The sequence below is a fragment of the Phyllopteryx taeniolatus genome, chromosome 4, assembly GCF_024500385.1.
Source record: "Phyllopteryx taeniolatus isolate TA_2022b chromosome 4, UOR_Ptae_1.2, whole genome shotgun sequence".
NCBI classification, from domain to species: Eukaryota; Metazoa; Chordata; class Actinopteri; order Syngnathiformes; family Syngnathidae; genus Phyllopteryx; species Phyllopteryx taeniolatus.
In genome coordinates, this window is record NC_084505.1 from 26,321,458 (window position 1) to 26,343,804 (window position 22,347).

General features: G+C 39.3%; 1 protein-coding gene across 9 annotated transcripts in view; it reads right to left on the reverse strand.

The window, feature by feature from the left end:
- The window catches only part of lrba (LPS-responsive vesicle trafficking, beach and anchor containing), a 266,996-nt gene that overhangs the window by 78,524 nt on the left and 166,125 nt on the right, over positions 1-22,347 (reverse strand). For all 9 annotated transcript variants that reach the window (XM_061770952.1, XM_061770951.1, XM_061770956.1 and 6 more), the window contains 4 exons: positions 7,112-7,229; positions 6,073-6,175; positions 2,718-2,833; positions 2,528-2,640 (listed from right to left, as the gene is read on the reverse strand). In XM_061770952.1, the coding sequence (XP_061626936.1) occupies positions 2,528-2,640; positions 2,718-2,833; positions 6,073-6,175; positions 7,112-7,229 (450 nt within the window). The remainder of the gene's footprint in view (positions 1-2,527; positions 2,641-2,717; positions 2,834-6,072; positions 6,176-7,111; positions 7,230-22,347) is intronic.

Sequence of the window (22,347 nt, forward strand, 5' to 3'; positions counted from 1 at the left end):
ACTGTAATGCAGTTTGAACATTAGTACTGCATTTAAATATAGGGGGAAAACTGCACTTAATGATTCAATTAAAATATAGTGCACATAGAAGAAAAAAAAAATAAAAAATTTAAGGTTTAAAAAAAAAAATTCTTAAACATTAAATGCAAATGCATTGAATTTAAAACTTCAAGAGAACTGAACTCTACTTAGGCATTGATTCTTTTGCGCACTACTAGATTGAGTCAGCGTGCCACACTTCGAGAATCACTGTACTATATTTTATCATTGTTATTAGATTTACTAAACGAACACCTATAAACCAGGAAAGAAACATACGTAACAATGGGATTTTCAATGTTCAGTTTACATTGCTGTGATTAGATGAATTTAAATGTGCAATTGTATTAAAACCTGATTTAACATAGGGCTTCTGACTCTGCAATGAATGGAGATGGTTGGATGGATTGATGGATGGATGGATGGACGGACGAACAAATGATGGATGGACTGACCGAGGCAGAGGAATGATGTATCAATAGATGATAGTAGATGGACGGATGGGTGGAAAGATGGACGAATGATGGATAGACAGAGAGGCAGATGAATGGATGTATCAATAGATGATAGTAGACAGACTGATGGATGGACAGACAGATGAATGGATGGACAGGACAGAGACAGCTGGATGGACGGCTGGTTGGATGTCTGGACAAATGGACAATAAACAGATGGACAGGCAGCTGGATGGAAGGATGAATGCAAGACAGCTAAATGGAAGAATGAAAGGAAGTACGGATGGACTGGTTGTAAATTTGCATTAAATCACATTAGATTTGAGCAACATCTGAGTTTCTTCTCTTTTCATACGTCTGTGTTTCAGTATAACCAATGAGAATCCTATGAATCCCATGTTGGCAGTAATAGTCAGAGAAGAAACCAAGACCTGGATGAACTTTGAAAAGTAACAACAATACAACGGCAACACAAAAGAGAACAATTATGATTGCTAGTGCAAAGAAGGAGAGGAGGGGGCTTGATTGAGGGCACGGGAGCTCTGTTGGCCTTTTGCACACACTGCAGTCTGCCACGCTCCAGCGACTGTACACTGATACCACATGTATGTCAACGGCATGAATAAAACACCAGTATACACATCTATTACCACTCCAATCTAGTACTGTGCAGTGCTGTTGTTTGTCACATTTAAGCGTGTGCCGGGTAACGTGACGCGCATAAAGGAATTTTGCGGCTTCCCGTAAGTGAGGTGAAGGCTGAAGTAGATAAAGAGAGAGTTCTCCACGGAGGAGCAGATTGAAAGTGAGGACTGTGGCGAGCGCTAAGAGACGAGGCGTCCACTGCGCCTGACAGGCCGGCAAGAGAATGATAGTATTGAATATGTGGTTTCTTATATGACTTGTATTGTGCGACATGTTTTATATACAGTGTGTCTATGCCCATCTATTTAGTATACTTGCTTCTGATTGGGAATCATTTAGCCGAAATTCCTAGTAGGAATTTGTCAAAGAACAAGCCCTGAAATTTGCCCCAAAATGGCTGCTTCAAACTAAAATGGCTGACTGCCTGTTCAAATTCCTGTCCTGTTATGAGCGATATGTCCACCCAATTCTGTGTTGATCAGTGAAATTGGTGGTGGGGGGCTAATTCTCTGGGGTTTTTTGAGGGCAAATTCTTGAAATGATCACAGAAATTTGACACGATGCCCCCCCCCCCCCATTTTAGATGGCTAGGCCAAAAAAAGCTCCTCAATTTACCGTTGCCCATCTGTGGGCTTATTTGGCCGCATTCCCTCGTAGGAGTTCGTCAAAGTATAAAAGGGCTGCTTCCAACCAAAATGGCAGCTTTCCTGTTTAATTCTGGGCACGGGTCCTTGAGACTTTTTCGTGTGTTCTGTTATGATAAACATATGCCCAATTCCACGTCTTTCGGTGAAACTGGCAATGATTTTTTTCCCCCCCAGGCCCAACTTTTATGGCTAATCTTCGAATTGGTCAACAAAGATTGATGCCATGCTCTAACCGCATTAGACACCAAAAAAGAACAAAAACAAGCATCACATTTTAGTGTTGTACACCTGTCTACCACTTGAGCAAATTCTCTATTGGGAGTTTGTTAAGGCAAGAGCCCTGGAATTTCCCCCAAAGTGGATGCTTCAAACCAGAATGGATGACTTCCTGTTCGATCTGGGCCACGGATCCTTGAAACCTTTTCGTGTGTCCTGTTCTGATAGACATGTCCGAGCAAATTTTGTGTCGATCGCTAAAGCTTTCAATGGCACCTTAACCTTCAGCTTGGAGATATATGGGAGAATGGATGAATTGATGAAAGGGAGGTGTTTTTTTTCCTCCCTTTTTTTGAAAAGCTGTTCAGTATAAACAACACGGAATATATCAATACAGCTAAAAATCATCATTTCGATAGAGAGTGGACATAATGTAACGTGATTAAAAAAATGAATCTTCATATACAAGTAAAACTCTACCTGTAATAAACCCCTTACCACTAGCTGGTATTTGCTTTGTCGTACCTTGGACAGGTCTCTAAAGTTGCTGGGCAGCGTCAAGTCAAGTTGGTCCACTTCGTAGTTGGTGATGACCCAGGGGAAGACAGGGTACTGGTTCAGGTCGTTGTAGGTCCGGCCTGGCAGAAGACAGGGAGATGAGGACGGAACGACCGGTAAAAGAAGGACCGGAACGTGCCGAAACAGGGGCCTTCACCGGAGATGGTGTTGAGGAAGATGAGATACTCGAAGTTGGAGATCTCGCGACGCTGCCAGCGGTGAGTCATGTTGGAGGCCTTGAAAAGCTGCTTTGGTGTGGCCAGGGAGATACGCCTAAAACCAGTGAATTGTTGTTGTAGGAATGAAAAGGAAAATAGAAATTCATTATCATGCCAAAAACGAGCACGCTAACAGAGAATTCGGGACGTGTGCTATTAAACATTTTAAGTATTTGGCGCATTCTTATATAAAATACGCCGATATTATGAACAGTAAGGCCATAGTGTCATGGCATCAACTCTTGCTGTTTACTTATTAGACTTTGATTGTAGTTAATGGCAGTGTTATTGTTAAATGAATTCAAACAAAGAAGAAAATGTGTTATCTTCAAATATCTCAAGAATTGAACGTATTCTAGAAAATACATCTATATCATCATCACGCCAGTGTTGTCGCTCAACAAATTCCAACACATTCTATGAGCACAATCTGTGTCACACACTAAGACAAGACAATAAGTTAAAATCGTGTTAAGTAAAGCCACGATGTCATGCCATCTGGTTTCTTCATCAGCTCGCTTTTATTGCACTTAACGGCAGTTTCGTCGCTCGACAAATTCCAACCCGATCAAAGGAAAAAAAAAAAAATCTCCTTCAGGACGAGCTATTATCTGTCTGTGCTATATCCAGTCCGAGAATGATTCTGTTAAGAAGAAGTTGAGATCACGGTACTGATTTTATGGCTTTTTCTCAAAGCAGCTTGCTCTGGGGTGCATAGTCACGAGGTATACCCAGATTGCTATGATATGCTACAATGCCATGAAAAAATATTGGCCCCCTTCTCAAATTCTTATATTTATTGCATCGTTTCCCCACTTTAATGTTTAAGATCATCAAACAAGTGTAAATATCAGACAAACATAACCCAAATGAACTTAAAATGCTGTTGTTGAATGATTTAATTTATTAAGGGGAAAAAAACTATTCAAAGTTACCTGGCCGTGTGTGGAAAAAGTAATTACCCCCCCTTGTTAAATCATGAATTCATTTTGGCTAATCACAATTTTGGTTAATTTTCACTGATCACACCCAAGCCTGATTACCTCCAGACCTGTTCAATCAAGAAATAACTTAAACAGAATCTGTCCAGACAAACTCAAGTCAGACAAAAGATCTAAAACCATGGAACTATGAATTCTGCTCTTTACCAGAAAATCCTGAAGGAGGATGTTCAGCCATCAGTTTGTGACCTCAAGCTGAGGCACATTTGGGTTATGCAGAAGGTGCATGATGATCCAAAACACACCAGCAAGTCAACTTCTGAATGCCTTAAAGAAACAAAATTAAGGTTTTGGAGTGGCCTCGTCAAAGTCCAGACTTGAATCCGATTGAAATGCAGTGGCATGACCCTTCATTTTTGCTAAATGCCAACAATTCTTTAAGGAAGAGTGGGCCAAAATATCTCCACAGAGATGTGAAAGACTCATTGCCAATTATAGAAAACGCTTGATTTCAGTTGTTGCTGCTGAGGATGGGCCAACCAGTTATTAGGTTAAGGTGGCCATTACCTTTTCACACAGGGCCAGGTAACCTTAATAAACGAAATAACCATTTAAAAACAGCATTTTAAGTTCACTTAGCTTATATTTGTCTGATATTTAAAATTGTTTGATAATCTGAAGCATTAAAGTGGGGAAACTACAAAAATATAATAATTTGAGAAGGGGGCCACTACTTTTTCACGGCACTCTATAGCGTCGCACAATAGTCACTTACGATTTTTCGTTATATTAGCTCTCCACGGCACAGAAAAAAAACACATCTAGAAGAAAAAAACAGGCTTCGGACTCTTATTTGACTCTTGCGACACAACTACCATCACGTGAAAAATATGTAGCGCTTCCCTAGTTAAGACGAAAAATATGCATTCAATTGGGCTGAAGGCGCACACTGTGGCGAACACTTGCATGCACACACACACACACACACACACACACACACACACACCTCTACTGTGTGTGCAGTACTTCATGTGGTGGGACAAAAACAAATGAGTCCTGATCCAATTAAAACAAAGGGGAATGATGGAATAAATCACTGTCAGGCTGGTGATTACTGTCATTAGGGTTCTTAAAAGTGAAAATATTAACTTGATTCCACCACAAGGCCTTTTTTTCTATATTATAATCAAGCAATCAACTATATTAAAGCTTATTCTTTTCCCCTGCTGTACATACATTTTGGCATTCTGTTAAGCATGTGGTAAAACGCAGTAGGTTGGATAAAGAATATTATGGAACAAATATTGTACATGTGAATGTGCATTGTTGGCTATGTGAGCTGCTGTCTAAGGTCAATGAGGCAAAGTGACCCTGCTCTGTCTGCAAACTAACCTGATTAATGGACCTGAACACACACACCTGCATACACACACACACACACACACAAACACGCACACACAACTACTACTACCATGACCACACTCAATCACTCGATGCACTCTCATTCATTGAATAATTACACAGCGTGAATGTATTAATTACTTCTGTTTTCAATCCTTGCACTTCTTTCCTGCACAATATGTTGTTGTGCAAAAAAGTTAACATAAAAAAACGCATTGAATTTTTTTTTTGTGTGTGTAAAATGTGCTGTTTTATTAAAATATTTTAAAATAGGTTACTATTACTATTGTTCTTATGAACAATATAATTATAGTATACTATGTAAATAATAGTCATATTATTATTGTGATTATATACAATATGAATTTGATTAAAGATTTAAACAAGCAATATAAATTAATTTCTAAATTGATTAAAAAAGAGAATTTGAAAAGTAAAAAAATATATATGCTACCAGCTCACAGGACATTTTCAATCATTGAGTTAACACAAGTTACTATTCTTCTTCTATTTTTAAATATTGCTATTACTTAAATTAGAGTTATTAGTAGTGTTGCTTTAAAAAAACATGACAAAAAAACAGCCTTTTTTGGCATGAGTGTCAGTTTACAAGAAACTTGATATACACATTCTTAAGTTGTTCATACATTTTTTTTAATTTTGAACAGGAATAAAATTTGAAAAGGAATAAAAGAATAAAATCTATAACATCGATACTATTCTATCAGTGCACACATAAATCCCCTTTTTTCTCTCATTGTTACTACTCCGCCTTCTCTAGAAATTACTTTCTTCTGACTTCTGATTGGCAAAAAGAACACAAGCAAAACTTGTGGCTTTGTAATGGAAATAAAATGAAAAATAGTGTGGCCAATTTGTGCTTGTAGACTGGAGGTAATATTGATTTAATACCCAGCAAACAATGTAGTTGGTGTATTGGTGTACGTCGAACCTGGTCTGTGGGAGGCCAAAGTTGGTGCCGAGGCCCACGCGGGGGAGACTGTAGACCACCTTCTTGACGGTGGCGGCGTCAGGGAAGTTGAACATGACGGCGGCTATAGCAAGATTTCATCCAATATTCGTCTTTATTAAATGTTTCCACTGTTCAAATGAATACAGTGGGTACCTTGGCTTGTGAACACCCCAATACACGTGTTTCAAGGTTGCTGGGTTTATTTATTCATTTTTTTGTTTTGTGTTGCAAGAAAAAAAATGTGACTTACGGCGTCAGCTTTTTTTTTTTTTTCCTAAAAAGAAGCAGATGATGTCTAATCTGCCCTCCCTGAGCGTGCCGTGTACAGTTTGGCAGATAGCGAACAGGTCCACAAAAGAACCAAGTAAACTTACTTCAAGCCGTTTATTGCCACTCGCAGTGGAAGTTTACTGTAAAACTAAACATAAAATGAAGAGAATTACACATTATATATTTAACCAAACCACATAACTTTGTCCCAGGAATGTCCGATAGCTTAATGCTAACACATAATGTAAAACACCATAAACGAGCTAGCAAAACTAGCATCGACATTGGGGTAGTTATAAACCTTTAAATGACTTAAACAACAATATTTGAATACAAACAGTGCACAACACAAACAGAGCATATAGCAATATTCACGGGCATATCTATTTTTTTAATGCTCTGTGAAAAATAACTATTTTTACTTTTACTTCTTTGTGTTTTATCATCAAATGTATTATATGAATGTATGCATTAAAAAAAACTGTTCATTCGTTATATTTATGCTATTACTGTATGGTTTTATATAGTACAAAACAGAGTGGTATTTTTCTTATTAAAAAACAGACTTAAAGAAAATGTTGGCGTGTTGTGGGGGCTGAAACAGATTAATAGCATTTCCATTGATTTTAATAGGGAAAGTTAATTTGCAATAGGAGTGATGCGAGTTATGAGCGTGATCCCGGAAAAAATTCAACTCGGAAGTCAAGGTACCACTGTATCATATTTGATTGAGATGCTGCAGCCTTACTTCTGTTGGCCATGAAGATCTCCAGGGCGGTGTTCTGGAGGAGGTAACGTCTAGAAAAGATGGCCCGGATCTCTGTGAACAGCCATTTGCCATGAAGACCTTCCGTGTACGCTAAAATCTGAAAAGAGAAGAAGAAATTTGAATAAAAGGCAGCTTTAAAATGGGACAAAGAAAGGAAATAAAACATATTCCTCAGCAACCTGAGGCTAGCGACGGGGTCACGCCAGTTCATTTTTCACCTTTCAGCCCAAGGAGGACGATTAATGTCTTTTATTGATCAGCCTCCATGAAAAAGAGATTCCTTTAGTACTAAAATGGCGGCTATTTAGGACGCTGAAAGATGACTTATTGCGGCTGGTGCCCGGGGGTAGCCTTTTTGTCAGAACAAGGGACAATTCATTAGCTATGCAAACGTGGGGTACATGAAAATAATTCAACCAAAATAGTGGAAACCCTTCCCAGTATGCGAACTACAACCACAAAAATCTGCATAAATCTGTTAAACGAAAACCTCTTAAAATTTAGTTCCTTGCTGTTACAGTTCGCTTGCATCAGGGTCAAGTGGTCAAGGCAGAGACCAACTGGATCCAGCAGCTAGTGACATAGTCATATAGTAGCTCAACAAACTCTGAAGTTGGGTCACTCATATCTCAAGGCTGCACTAACTTTTTAACATCTTGATGATCTTTGTTTTATGTCCAAAAACAACATTGATTTGCACATCAGTATGCGTGCGAATAAATATTGTGTTTGCCTGGAGGAGAGTGTTAATGGTGCAGCTAGAATAGCTGCTGCTGCTTCTACTGCTTCTGCTGTCTCGGCGGCCAGCCACTAATCCACATTTAATTGAACTCCAGAGACTTCAGAGAAGTGAGTCTCTCGTATTCCTCGGAGACGAGGCCCAAGCGGTGGCTGTCCTCAGCTGGTCCCCTCCGCCGGCCTTCTAATGAGCTCCTTAAAACTCAACAGACAGCCCGGCTCAGCTCACTAGCGCACATTTGAATATGTCCAATGAATAATAACACTGTCTCTAGAAGAAGCGCTTTGTAACAGCTAGCGCCTCTTTTTTTTTTTTTTTTTTTTCAAGATTGCAGACACCTTTGAAGCAAAAACTCCTTGTTAACAAAGCAGCGCTAAGTAGAGGAGTAGCACGTCTAAATGCTGGAATTAGCAGCAGTATGGAGGGGGTCAAGTCAGCTATGTTGACGGCCTTCCGAAATGGTCATGCTCGCCACCCGTCGTCGTCTGACCTGAACCTCAGTTTCCTTTAGAAATTACGGCTAAAACGAAATGCCGAGCCAGCAGAAGCGAGTTGCAATTGTTTCCATGGGAAGAGTCAGTCGTTGATCTCTAAATATGTTATGAGACAAAATGAATGAATTAGATCTTTTTTTTTTTTCTCCACAATTTCAAAGTTTTTTTTTTTTTTTTTTTTAAAATGAGCTTGTATTTTCTTTGGCAGTCACTTCAGAAATTGAACTATTTGTATACGAACCTTTCAAAAGAAACGGTTACCTTCAAGCTGAACGCTAAGAAGCGAATGAGCTGGCTAAATGACTTGGAGGCCTCGAGCGGCAATGACATCTTGGTAGTCGTTACGCTGAATAACCGCGAGTGGGCTACGGAATGAAATCTTCGGGCGCACGGTGAACGAATGCTTGATGAATAACCTGAGCATTGTTATATTGACAGTCTATGTGTTTAATGTCTCTTGGTTTACTGTTCAGTTTGACAAACTTCGGCTTAGAGTAAATAGCTTGAAGCAAGCAGTTAGCCTCTTTATTTAAGGATGGTTTCTCTATCTGCCAAACTGCTGCTTGTTGTCAAGTGAGTTGAGCTGAGCTCGCTCGTATCTCAATATTTCGCTCGCAAGTCAAAGCAAAACGAGTGACGGCTCGTATCTCGAAAAACACATGGGCTGGGTCGCTCATAAGACAAGGTACCACTGTATTTGCATACGGGCGTTTCAAAAGTCAAGTGTCCCATCGAAGCTAATCACTAACAAGTGAACAACAATGATTGGAGTCATCGAGTGGTAACCGCCTCTTGTAAGTCTGCTGAGTAACCGAATGAGGAAGCTACAAAATGAAACCTTCAGGTGCACGATGAACGAGTGCTTGGCGAGTAACCTTTCCCCTCCAGAGGGGATTGCTGCACTCCTTCCAACAGCCCTCAGGGCGGGTGTCAAGAAGATGCACACAACTGATGAAGTTGCGCAGATAGAAGCCACACTGCCGGAGGCCGACAAATATCATATTTTACCCTTGTCTGACACTCACACAATCTCTATGTCCCCTCAAATCATCCTCCTCCCACCGCCGTGGTCTTTGTCTTTTTACCTTGCAGATGAAAAAGCAGAGGAAGTGACAAGCGGCCTGACAAACTATCCACGCCGTAATGTGACCACGTCTGGGATAAATGGCCACGGTGTGGAGGTGACGGTCCATGCTGGAATTATTGCAGATCCAATGATAAATAGGAATGGTAGAAGTGGATCAGTCATGTTTAAAAAGCAAGATATGGTTTCAGAAGCATAAAAAATACCCCAAAAAGGTTCAGTTCTTGATTTAATCTCCAAGCACAATGCACGCCCTACCAGACTTTATCTGGATTTTCCTCATAGATTCAAAGCGTAATACAGTTGTAGTTGCTCGAGCAGACATTTGTTTTATCAACAACAACAACAACTAAATCCCAAGAAATTATTAATTGATTATTATGATTATTTTGGAACTAGTGATAAAGGAATAGATCTTGACCACCATAGATCTTGTGGATTTTTTCTTATCCACTTGATCTAAGGAACATTGGTAATTTTATTCAAATAAGCTAAGGGCAAAACATGTCATAAATCATTCCTAATTGTATAGTTAAAATATTTTTTGTGGACTATTGTGGATCTAATGACAATCGTGGAAGAGGATGAACAGAAAAGGTTTCAGATGAACAAAGTGTTCCAAAATTGGCCCCTTTGATAAAATCAGCACTATAAACTATAAACATGTGGTTTAAAATCACCCCCAAGTATTCTTCTATTCAACATGCATGTAAGAGGATTAAACCTCAACTAGAGCATAGCTGCTCTGACGGAAAGAAATCAAGCTCACAACCAAAAATGTCATAACTCAATTACAAATGTAGTATTAAAATCATTTGATGATTGCAGCTCCAGTGGATGTTTCCCATGAACTCCAGGATGCAAATTGGCTAAACTACTAGTACAGTTGATGGTTAATTTGTTTCATCAACTCTTCAATTCAAAAAATAATAATAATAATCGATGAGAATTGAATCCAAAAACTGAGATTCTGTGAATTACTGGGGCTCCAATTTATTTTTCTCAAGCACTCCATTATGCAAGTTGGTTAAAGTGCAATTGAGCCAGTCAGAGGGCTAACTCCATTTTGCGGAATAGCCATTTAAAGTTTTGTCGCTGCCGCCCAATGGCTGACACTAAATGATTAGTGTAATAGTGGTTTAAGTACAAGCATCCATCAAATCTATCAATATTTCATGAATGATAAATAGCCCAGGCAAGTTTAATTGTAGAGCACAATTCACACACAAGGATATTCCAAAGTGCTTTACAGCTACATAAAATTCTAAGAAGGCAAATAACATTCACTCATATTAACAAGCCAATACACAGGCACCCAAGCTAAAAAACAAAACAAAACTGTGCAACAATGGCATAAACATCGGAACCAAACCTTGATTCCGACCGGAATTCATCTGAAAGATGCCCGTTCTCTATTCATTTCTTCACGTAACTAGAACATGACCAAAATGGAGTTGGCCCACTCGAGTTCTCAGTGGCTCAATTAGAGGTGATGTTGGTTTCATCTACTCTTCAACCTAAAAATCATTCAAACCTTTTCACGATTGTGAATTATTGCGGTGCCGGTGGATTTTGGGTTGGTTAAAGTACAATTGGAGGTTACATGTTGCTAAATTTGACTGTCACAAAAACAATTTTGTGGATTATTATAGTTACAGTAATATATTTGTATGATAGATCACTCAAATCAGAGCGAACATGGCAAAAAAAATAAATGACTTATTCAAAATACTGCACAGGTACAGTTTTGGCTGTGAATCAGGATAAAGAGCATTTTAAAGAAGAAAATGAAATGAAGGTCAAAAACAAATCAAGCCACAGCGGTGTACACAGCACACTTCTGTTGACGTTTCATTCCGAGCGAAATGGCGTCTGCGGATTCAGGTCGGCTGCAGCACCAGATCAATTTGAAGGCGTCACGCCACAGAGAGAAAACAAAGGAACGCTCCTGATTGCTCAGGTCTGTGCGCCTATTTCAACCTGTTTGCGCGCCTGGCTGCTGCTGAGGCTGCTGCTCATTTTTGCGCCGCTGTCGTTTGTCACTGTCAGACGCCCAAAAGGCTTGAGAATGAAGAGGGACACATTGAAAAAAAAAAGGGGGGGGGGGGGGGGGGGCGCTGTGGAACTAGCCCTCAATGGAAAGCATGACGCCTTGAATCTAACACCTTTTCTATCTATCCCTTTCTCCAACCCAACATCTTGTTCGAAAGGTGGGTTGAATCTACCATTGGGACACTGATGAATCTGCACTCCATTAGAAAGTAGCTAGTCGACGACCACTATGGTTCCTAAAGCTTTTGGGAGGCGCCATTCTATTTGAAAATGCTGACAAAATCTAAACTATTTATGGTTGTAGACATTCCCGCTAGACAGGGGGCTTGTGAAAATGAGGTTCAGCCCAATCAATTTGTATTGGGACTGGGCTATTTTATTGATAATGTACAGAACAGTAATCCCCTGCTATTCACAGGAGATAGGAACTATGTTATATCTAATAATGCTAACAAGAATTGTATTCAGCAATATTGTGTGATACAACGCACACCAACATCGTGAAGTAAGTGTACAGATACTATACAGCCGTATGTGGAAATATTTGACCAAAAATTGGATCTGTTGCAAGTCTACCCTCAAATACAATCAAAGCACAAGTGAAATAGAAAAAGTTAAACGGAGAAATTTTTTGGGAGCCTGGCAAAAATGTCCCATCTTACAACACAAGATACGACCGCCCAGTTTGTTGAACAAAAGCATGCGCAGGACTCCCACTAATTACAACTACTACAATTAGCATAATGATGAGTTGGATTTGTAATCATTTGTTTTTATTTGTTTCTCAGCCTGTCCGTTGAGTGCGAAACCAGCCCGTTGCACAAAAAAACAAAAACAAAAACCGTTGGGGAACACTGGCTGTACTGTGCTGAAAAATATCAATGACGTCATCCATTAACCAACTTCGACTGGATTATCATCACATAGTCGACCACAAAGAAACCTATATAACTGTACAACCCGTGCTAAACCTAGCTACTCCTCCTTAGCTTGTCTCTCAATCGAGATGCATCACTTCAACATACTTTCTTGACACTGCACTACTTTCCTATTTAGACTGACCTTGGGCAGCATCTTGTGGAATCTTAGAAAAGAGCACACAAAACACTAATGGGGGAGTTTTTCCTAGACAAAGCTGGGCATAGGTTCCACATAAAAAGAAACATGAGCAGGTGAATTTGTGTAAGGCAATATATGACACATTCTGGTATTTTAGGTACCGGTGAGGACCAGAATTCGAGTGTTATGGTCAAAAAACTGTCAGTAAACAAATTCAGGTATTTCAAGAGGAGGAAAAGTACAATCAGGAGTGCTTGTTAGCGCTACCTAGTGGGGAAATGACAGTTGCGTTAACCCTTTAGAAAACATGTCATGGTGTCACGCAAATTGAAACTTGGCTCGGTTTGGTGGGCGTGTCAATCACGAGGAGACCCACCAAAAACTTGCTACCAAATGCGAAGCACCTATACTAGACAGATGAACGATGCCATTAAAACCGAAAATGTAATAACCCAATAATACTACAATGTCAGATCTTGAGAAAATGTCTTGTGCCTGATGAATGCCATTGCCTGAAGAGAATCATAAGCGCCCCCCTACTGGCAGAAACAGACGCAAGAACCAGCACCAACAACTATCAACGGTGAGCTTGAAAACCGATGAAAAGCACACCAGCTCCAGGAGCGTGTTTTCGGCCTGATAAGACGAAGCCAGTGCCAACTAGCACAACAATTCTTTTTATCACAGTGTAAAAGGCCAAATAAATGTGAGGCAAATATGTAAAAGTGTGGAATAAGTCAGAGCATCTGTGTCGATTCGAGGATGTGTGAGGGGGTGGAAAAATGAGGTGATTGAAGTTCAATTTGTTGCCTGTTATTAAGTGTTTCCGCATGGCTGCTTCGGTTAAAGGATAATGGATGAGGGATTTATCATTACCTTTTTTTTTTTTTTTTTTTTTGGAATCAAGTGCTGTGTGGGAGATAAGGTGATGAAACTAATGAGCAGGAGGAAGAGAGGTGATCCATCAACATCAAAACAGAGGCGAGTGCGACAGTGAGAGGACCGGAGAGAAAATTCATAAAACAATACAAAAAACGGAACAACTGTGGACTCATCAGCATTGAGGGTCCCAAATTGCTTTTCAATTAACCAAAAGACGCCAGCTTTACTAATGCTGTTTTGATCATTTAACAGTAACCTTTATATTTGTGGTGGTAGTTGGTATTGGTTTGCATCTATTGTGTAGTTAAATTAGGTACGCAAAACATTTGAAACCCCAATTGTGCAATTCTAAACCTACACAAAAATGTAGGTTTAAGTAACTTTATCTGTCCTTTTGGCTTTGTTTTTTTAGTTTTTTTTCACTTTATTAGTTTTTATCATTGTCTTTACCATTGTACTTTATTTGCGTTTCATTTGATGGGATCATTGATATTTATTTTGTTTTTGCTTTTTCCTTACAGTTTGTATTCCTTCTTATTTTATTTTTAGGCATTTTGTTATTTTTTTTTGTTTGATTTGTTTTTGTTTCATTATTTTCCATTATATTAATATTTTTGTTGATTTTTCTGTTCTTTTGACATATGTTTTTGCTTTGTTTGCACTTTGAATTATTTATATTTTATTAGATCCATCCATTCATCCATTTTCTGCACAGCTTTATCCTCACAAGGGTCGCGTGCGTGCTGGAGCCTATCCCAGCTATCTTCGGGCGAGAGGAGAGGTACACCCTGAACTGGTCGCCAGCCAATCGCAGTATTATTTTATATATTTTAGTTTACTGTATTGTGTTGCTTCATTTGCTTTTTTATCATTTCATTTCATATTGTGTCATTTTAAATATTTATTCTTATTTATTTTATTTCAATTTGGAGGAAGTTTCTCTCTGTCTATATATTGCTTCATTTGCTTGGTAAGTTTTACTTTTTTGCTTGATTTGTATTTTTATTAGGAGTTATTTTTTCTTTATTTGCTTTTTAAATTATTTTCCATTATACTATATTTTAGATTATTTTATTGTATTTATTCTTTTTCATTCCATTTGCTTTTAAATTTTTATTTTTTGTAATGTTGTTTTTTGCTTTGTGCATAATTAAATGTTGGTTCTAAACAAAAAAAAAAAGGGGGGGGGGGGGGCAGTTCTATTTGCATTCCCTTTTTCACGCTCTCCTTGCAGCCTGCATGTGTTATTTGGTTCGTTAAGTGTGGTGTGTAACTAAATATATACTGTACAGCAGAGTGTAAATTAAATTTCATCGTGAGGGATTTTAAGCAGTACAACAAATTAAAATGAAACTACATGCGAAAGCAAACTTTCTTCATTCTCGTACAAAACGGCCAAATGTCAAGAAAGCTCACAGAAATCCAAAGGGTCCCCATTAAAGCACTTCACTAAACTGAATTCTCTGTTTTGGAACTTGCTACAATATCCATTCTCTCTCTATTCCCTCCCGCAGTATAGCCCCGCACTCCGGCAAACCAGGCCTTGTCAGCCGTCTCCTCGGCAAATGAGTTCATCGGACTAACGAGCGGTCAAAAGGCACCTCCACCAACCCCTGACTAACTAACAAGGGGGGTCTGTTGGCTGTCTGAGCCCGCAGACCAATCGGGACCCTCGTCAGCGTTGACACAAAGCCTCCTCGGGCCCTCTGGAGCCAATTAAGACGGATTTTGCCTTTGAGATTGATTGATAGGCATGGGGAATAAATAATAGTGGAGGGTTGATTGCATAAGCACAAGGATGGTGTAAAGGATAGACGGAACGTTTGGGAAGGTGCGAATGCAAAAACAATGGCCTAATGAGGAAAAACCGGCACATGACTAGACTTTCACACTCGGTTGGTCATCGGGCAGCTTCAGTGTCTCTGCCATATTAACTGGTAGACCGTGAGCCAATCACTTTCCACGATGGGATCTGTGCACACTGATTTGGTGGTTTGGGAATGGGATTGATTGTTGAGGTTACTTCCTTCTGAAAAGTGTCCCAAAAACAGTAAATATAAAAACAAAAGCGCACAGGTATAGAAAATGGATGAACAGCTGGATTACCACTTTGATGCTTGCTGAACTAGTTTTATAATGCATAGCTGATTTTTTTTTTCCCGAAAATGCCGGTCTAATCCAAAATTGTTCCTTGTGTTATTGTTGAGGTGGCTCCTTTTGGGGGGAATTAAAAATAATAATACAAATACATAATACAAATCACGCAGAGTTCATCATTTGATCCTTAAAATGAGGACGCACATGACACCGAAGATTTTTCTGCCAAATTCCGAACTGTACAACCGCTTCTTAACACCCCTCTTTTGGAATAAATACAGAAAATGGAAAGCCAAAGAAAAAGCAGTCTCGCACAACATCAGTACGAATTCCACAGTTTTTTGTGACTTTTGGATGAAATTTTCCAGATTTCTTTTGTTGAATTTCAAACTGTACAACCGCATTATTTTTCTCTTAACACCACCTTTTGGAGTCAAAAAAAAAAGAAACAAAGCAAAGAAAAAGTAAAATATGCAGAGATATATATATTTGTTTATGTTAGATGAACTGAGTAGACTCGTTAAGCTTTTCATGACTTTTTGATATTGATGATTGGAATAAAGCAAAAAAAACAGAAAGCCAGAGGGGAAGAAAAAAACAAAAAACATTAATCCAATTTGCGCAATTCTCGGACAACACCCAAACAAAATAAAAAAAAAAAATGTTTGTGATATTTGCAAGCTATTTTTCTCCAGAGTTGCTGAATTCCAAATTGCGGAATGTTATTGTCTTTTTCTCCAAAGGCAAAGAAATGGCAAAACACAAGTACGTTCCTCCTTTGATGTTCACTGAATTTGAGGTCTTGTATAACAACAGTATGAACGCCAAAGTTTTGTGACTCTTGCGAGGTAAATTATATGTTCTGCCCCTCTTAAAACTAAAATCAGAAAGCAAAGTTTCACAAGACACCAGGAGGAACCAGAAAGTACAAACTAAGAGACTTTTGAGTTTGTTTGTTTTTTTGTTTCGTTATGGGTTTTTTGTGTGCAAATTATATTGATAAGCGCTACAGTAATTGGATGGCTGGATGAATTGTACAAATTTTCCTGATTTTCTATATCGAATTCCGAAGTGTACAACCTCACATTATTCTTTGCAAGCAGCGCAACCTTAACTTTTCCGTCAAAGGTTCCAAATGCAATTATTATTTTAAAAATTGATGAAAAAAACAGATATATATTTTTTAATTTCCATCCCTTTATTCAAAAACTACATTATTTCAAATTCCCAGCGCAGAAAATGCACAAAGAAAGCGATTATGATTCAGTTGGTTTGGTCAGTAACATGCCAGAAAATAGGCAAAAATGTTGCTCATTGTGTTCCAAAGTCTAAGGAGACTTTCTGCTTTCATGGGGGACTACAGAAATCTGAGAATATTTATTGTTGAGAGGCTAAAATTCTGAGGATTTGGAAAATTTTAAGCCAAACAATATCTCTAAACGGTTAATCAATTATCAATATATTTGTTGACTACTTTGATAATCGATGAGTTGTCGATTAATCGTTGCATCTCTTTTCCACTGTATTCTATTCCCCGGGCGCTTCAGCTGCTCCCTGCTCCAGTGTATCCCACTAACATGTGTTCACTGTGATGGGTTAAATGCAGAGAACAAATTTCGTCTGCATGCATGCATGTTCATAACAATAAAAGGTGATTCTATTCTGTTCTATTACAGAATTAAATCAATGTACCATTCTCTAAAACCACTGAGAGTCCAAACATACTACGCTTTCAAATTTTGCAATTACGACACGACCGCCAAACGTGATCAAGCCCGCTGTTGTTTACAGACAACTGACGGACACAATTGTTCTGATGACATGCGACTAATTCAGGATGTAATCACTGCTCGCACATGGGGGGGGGGGGGGGGGGAAGAGGAGAAAAAAAAAAAAAAAAAAAAAAAAAAAAAGTTCCCTTTGCCTCGAGGGAAGTCGAACAAACTAGCGGCGGGCAAGAAAAAATAAACGCGAGTAAAAAGGCTGCGGTGGAGTGCGATTTAAGAGGAGAATGAAAGGAAAATAAACAAGCTCAGCATGCAGTCAGCGTCACTCTGAGTTTATGAAGCACACCACCACCAAAAAAGAAAAAAAAAAAAAAAGGCCTCAAAGCATTCAAGTCCCCAAACGTCGAGTCTCAAAAGTTCCCTTTGAAAGCGTCTTAGGGGCCACTTAGTCCGAATTTAGCCTATTAAGGATTAAAGCCCCTTTTCACTGTTTGCTAACAGGTTAGCCTTTTCTGCTGCCCTTTGTCTTCCTCGGCTGCTTAGCCTTTTTGAAGTGGCAGCGCAAAAAAACTAAAAAAATAAAAAGTAAGTGGATTTACAGAAATGGTGCAGCGCTCACTGGGTTAATTGGTGGAAGAGGTGAAGAGTTTAGTGCATTAAAATTGATTCAGCCTTTGGGCAAAAGCGCAGTGCGAAATGATCCGGACATACGAGACGACTCCTTTTGATTCAGAAATTTGAAACCAATTAAATGTATGTCTAATCCCTTTTGATTTAATTCATTAATTAATTAATGTTTTTTTCCCCCAAATTGAGCTATTTTGCACACTATTGTAAATACAATTATATTTACATGATTTCAATCCAAACTTGCACAAATTTTCATATTAGTACATAGTGCAAGGAAAGGCTTTTGTAAATTTATATTCTATACACATTTTTTACATTTATTCTGCTCTATTTCCTTTTTAAGTTATTTTTGTTTGTTGTTGTTTTTTTGCATTATTTGTTTTTCATCATTAAAAGCATTTTTGGGCCCTTTGTGGTTTATTTTTATTTTATGTATTTAAATTTCATTTCAATATTTTGCAATATTTATTCTTGGTGTTTTGCTCTTGTGTCTTATACTGCTTTAGTTGACTTAGGATTTTGTGTAGATTTCTTTAAAATATTTTATGTTATAATAAATATATTTTTTGCTTTTCTGTTCTTTTGTCTTTGAACTTTGTGTAATTGTTTTCATTTTACTTTTTGCTTTTACTTATTTTTGCTTTTGTTATTCTGCCTTAGTATGTTTTCAATCATTGCTTTTATTGCAATTTTTTTTTACTGTATTTGCTTTTTCAAACAAATTTTTATATTTGCTTGCTTTTCTTTATATGCATTTGTATGCAGGTCTGTTCTTTTGCTTCATTTGCTTTCAATTTTTTTCTGTATGTACATTTTAAATAACATTTTGTTACTATTTATGTTTTTGTATCATTTTATAAGATTATATATTTCATTATATTATGTATTTTGCTTTCTTTGCAATAGTATACACTCTCGACTGCAAAGGCCTTTTTACATAACTGCATACATGTGCAATCAATTTAGATCCATTTTACACCCATGTGCTTTGCACTGATATTCTGAAAACCTCGGAGACAGCCAAGCTCCAGAACGCTCCATCTCCTATCGCCATGGCCCCGCTTTGCCTTCAATTTGCCATTTTTGTGGCTATTTAGTGACGGCTTGGCGTCAAAAGCCGCCTGTGCTGGACTAAATTCTTTCCTAATCCCGCTATTGTGGTGGGTTTAAGTGGGTGCGGGGTGAAAAGGAGACCCCTTTCGAAGAATTCGAGGCTGGGCGTCCAAAGCGGGCTTTTGAAAGATCAGGCAAAGAAAAGGACACACACACACACACACACACACACGTATATATATATATTATATATATATATATATATATATATATATAGTTAAACTACTCTGTGGGTGTAGTGCTGAAATCCCTACAGGGGATCAGGATCAGAGACATTTGGAGAAATATTCTGTAGACTGACGAGACAAACGTTTTTGGAAGGTGTGCGGCTAATCTGGTATAGAAATAACAGCATTTCATAAAAAGAACATCATGCCTACAGTCAAACATGGTGGTGGCAGTGTAATGTTCTGGGGCTGCTTTGGTACTGCAGGACCTGGACAACTTGCTGTGATTAATGGAACAATAAATTATGAGGTCTACAGGAAAATTCTGCAGGCCATCAATGGTGCCCTCAATATCAGGTGCTCGTGGGTTATGGAGCAGGGCAACAACTTGAAACATGCTAGCAAAATCCAACTCTGAAAGGCTAAAAACAAATAAGTGAATATTCTGGAGTGCCCAAGTCAAAGTCTGGACAACTGAGATGCTGTGGTGTGATATTAACCGAATGCTCGAAAACACTTCAGTATATGACTGAGTTGAAACAAATCTGAGAAGACAAGTATAAGTGTGATAAATACGCCAAGAAAAAAAACAGGTGCTTTTTCACTGCACTGTACAGAAAGAGTTGTGTTGCCACATTGGATCAGAATAAATGTTAGTTTTGTATTTTTAATAAAATTGGTATTTCAGTGTTGTTTGTTTTTTCCATGATTGAGTCTTGGGTGGGTGTGTAATGTGCTGTAACAACCCAACGGACAGACCATTTCAAGCAGACTGGACGGATCATTAACCCCAGTGGTGACGGAGGATTGAGAATTCAGCACTGTAGCATCGTGTGTCCTTTTTGCCACACAAACACAAAGCTTAAGACAATAAACGTGTGGTTAAATATCTTATATTCATGAGGCTTCCTGCCGTTAAGTATGCAGATGAAAAGATGCTTCCCTCCTCCAGCCCGCTATATTCATGAATAGACTCAAGTCTATTTACAATTCCGCACCGCCGTACGCCTCGGCTTGGACAATCGATCTTTCAATTCTCGCTGACCTGGGCCCAATAGTGAGCGAACAGCAGGTACACAGGTGCTGATTGTAATATCAGCGGCCTACCAGGCGTGCTGGCATCCCTAAGCAGGCCTATCCATCAGGCGTCGGTGTCGCCTTTGACATCGGGTGTCGACGGCAGCCAAGGGGAATAAATGATGGAGCAAGGGGATCAATCAAAAGGAGGGGGGGGGGGGGGCACCATCCCAGTCAAGCTCAGAGACAAGGCATGATGGAGGGGCTTGGCTCAGGTGCAATGAAAGGGGGGCACCATCTCTTTGTGTGAAGGTGCTCGGCTGTTAGAGTTGAGCGAAACATGGAAGCCGAGGCAGGTCAAACTTGTCGACTATTGAGGCACTAGAAGGGAGACATGAGTCATCATTAGGTGCCAAGATGACCACAAAGAGGCCTTAGTGCGCAATTGTCTTTATGTGGACTGTCTTACTTGCTTACCGCTCACCGAAGTGATTTATCTGCCTGCTTTTGAACCTCTCTCGTGTAAAGCAGGAGACAATAAAGAACCTTGAACCCACACTATACAGTATGCAGGGCTGCACTTAAGTGGTGTACAGGTGAGAAATGAAAGTATTAAAAGACCACCAGTTTCAAGCAGAACAGAGTATGAGTCACAAGCTCTCACTCTGGTGGCGAATCCAAGAGCGTAGGACATAGTAGATGGACTTTTGCAACTGTTTAATGCTTGTGGTTTAGCAGAGTGGAAGACAAAACTGTTGTCGGTATGCAGTGACCGAGCTGCAGTCAACATACAGTAGAAGTTTAAAATAGATCAGCTGGTAGGGGTTGAACGACCTCAGATTTTTTTGTAGTCGACACAAATATGGTGATAGTCGAGTCGACGTTGATTAGTTGATAATGTCATTGATATTTTTATGAATATTGTTTCTCAGTTGTCAACCGTTTGCGGCTTGACGGCCGCACACCGTCTGCCTTCCTCCCCCTCCACACAGGCGCACACAAGCTCGCTGACTCTTCCCAGTTGCTCTGTCCCACCGCCAGACACGCTCATCCAATCAAATTCAGGCTGCATTCAAGGGCTTGCGGAAAGTGGAGACTTTTTAAACTCTAACCCTAACGCACATAACAACCAACTTGAGACAGTCACTGCAGTACTATGATTACAAATAAATAAATAAAACACACACACACACACACAGGAGAAGGGAATGCTTAACATTGCAATAATGTACATTTACTGACAATGGTCAGCGCATAAATGGAATTTACGCAGAACAGCAAGCACATCAACATTACAACAAGCAGCAACTTAGCTGTCCCATTTGACCTAACATACACTTACTGACATGAGGATTCCGCCTTTCCAGGATTTAGCAAGTCGTCAACCAGCATTAGTGGGTGCCTCTTGCAACGGCCGTGCACAGAGCTTGTGCTATCGTAATATTTGAGGGTGGCTGTGTTTCCCAGTCTCATTTTTTGTGAAATATTAAAACAAAATTAAGGCACTGCTGCTTGCTTGCTAATAGGACCCTTCCCCCACCTCACCGGGTGTCTTCCTTGCGTCCATGCTATTAATGCAAATTACAAAACCACGTGATTGCCGATGAATCGACATCATGCTCTAAACGTCATTGCAGTGTGGTAAAGTCGACGCGTTGGATAATCGACTCATTTGTTAAAACCCTATCAGATGGTGGATATTGGGGCTTCCCGCACCGCCGCAACCAAGAAGGTGGGTCCCAAACCACCGGGTCAAAAAGAGAGTCTGAACAAAAAAAAATATATTTGTCAAAACAGTTTGGGAAAGGCCCTTTCTGTTCCCTGGTGCACAAAACCAGGTGCATAAATATATGCTTGGATGAGTTTCGTGTGGAAGAACAAGCCCATCAGAAACCTGTGCACAGACACTGGCAACTCCACTTCATCATTTTCTTTAAGTGGAATAATTAACGAGATTCGTTTGCACGATCACTCCAACATCCATCGAAAGTAACAGCAGTCAGGAAGAAATTTAAGTGGAGCTCCTCAAGATCCACTCATTTTCCAGTAAATATCCATTTTGGACAATTGTATGTGAATTTGTTGGAATGGTTTGGGAAAGGCCCTTTACTTTTCCCCAATTCACAAAGCCAGGTCCAGGCTTAGACCGACCCC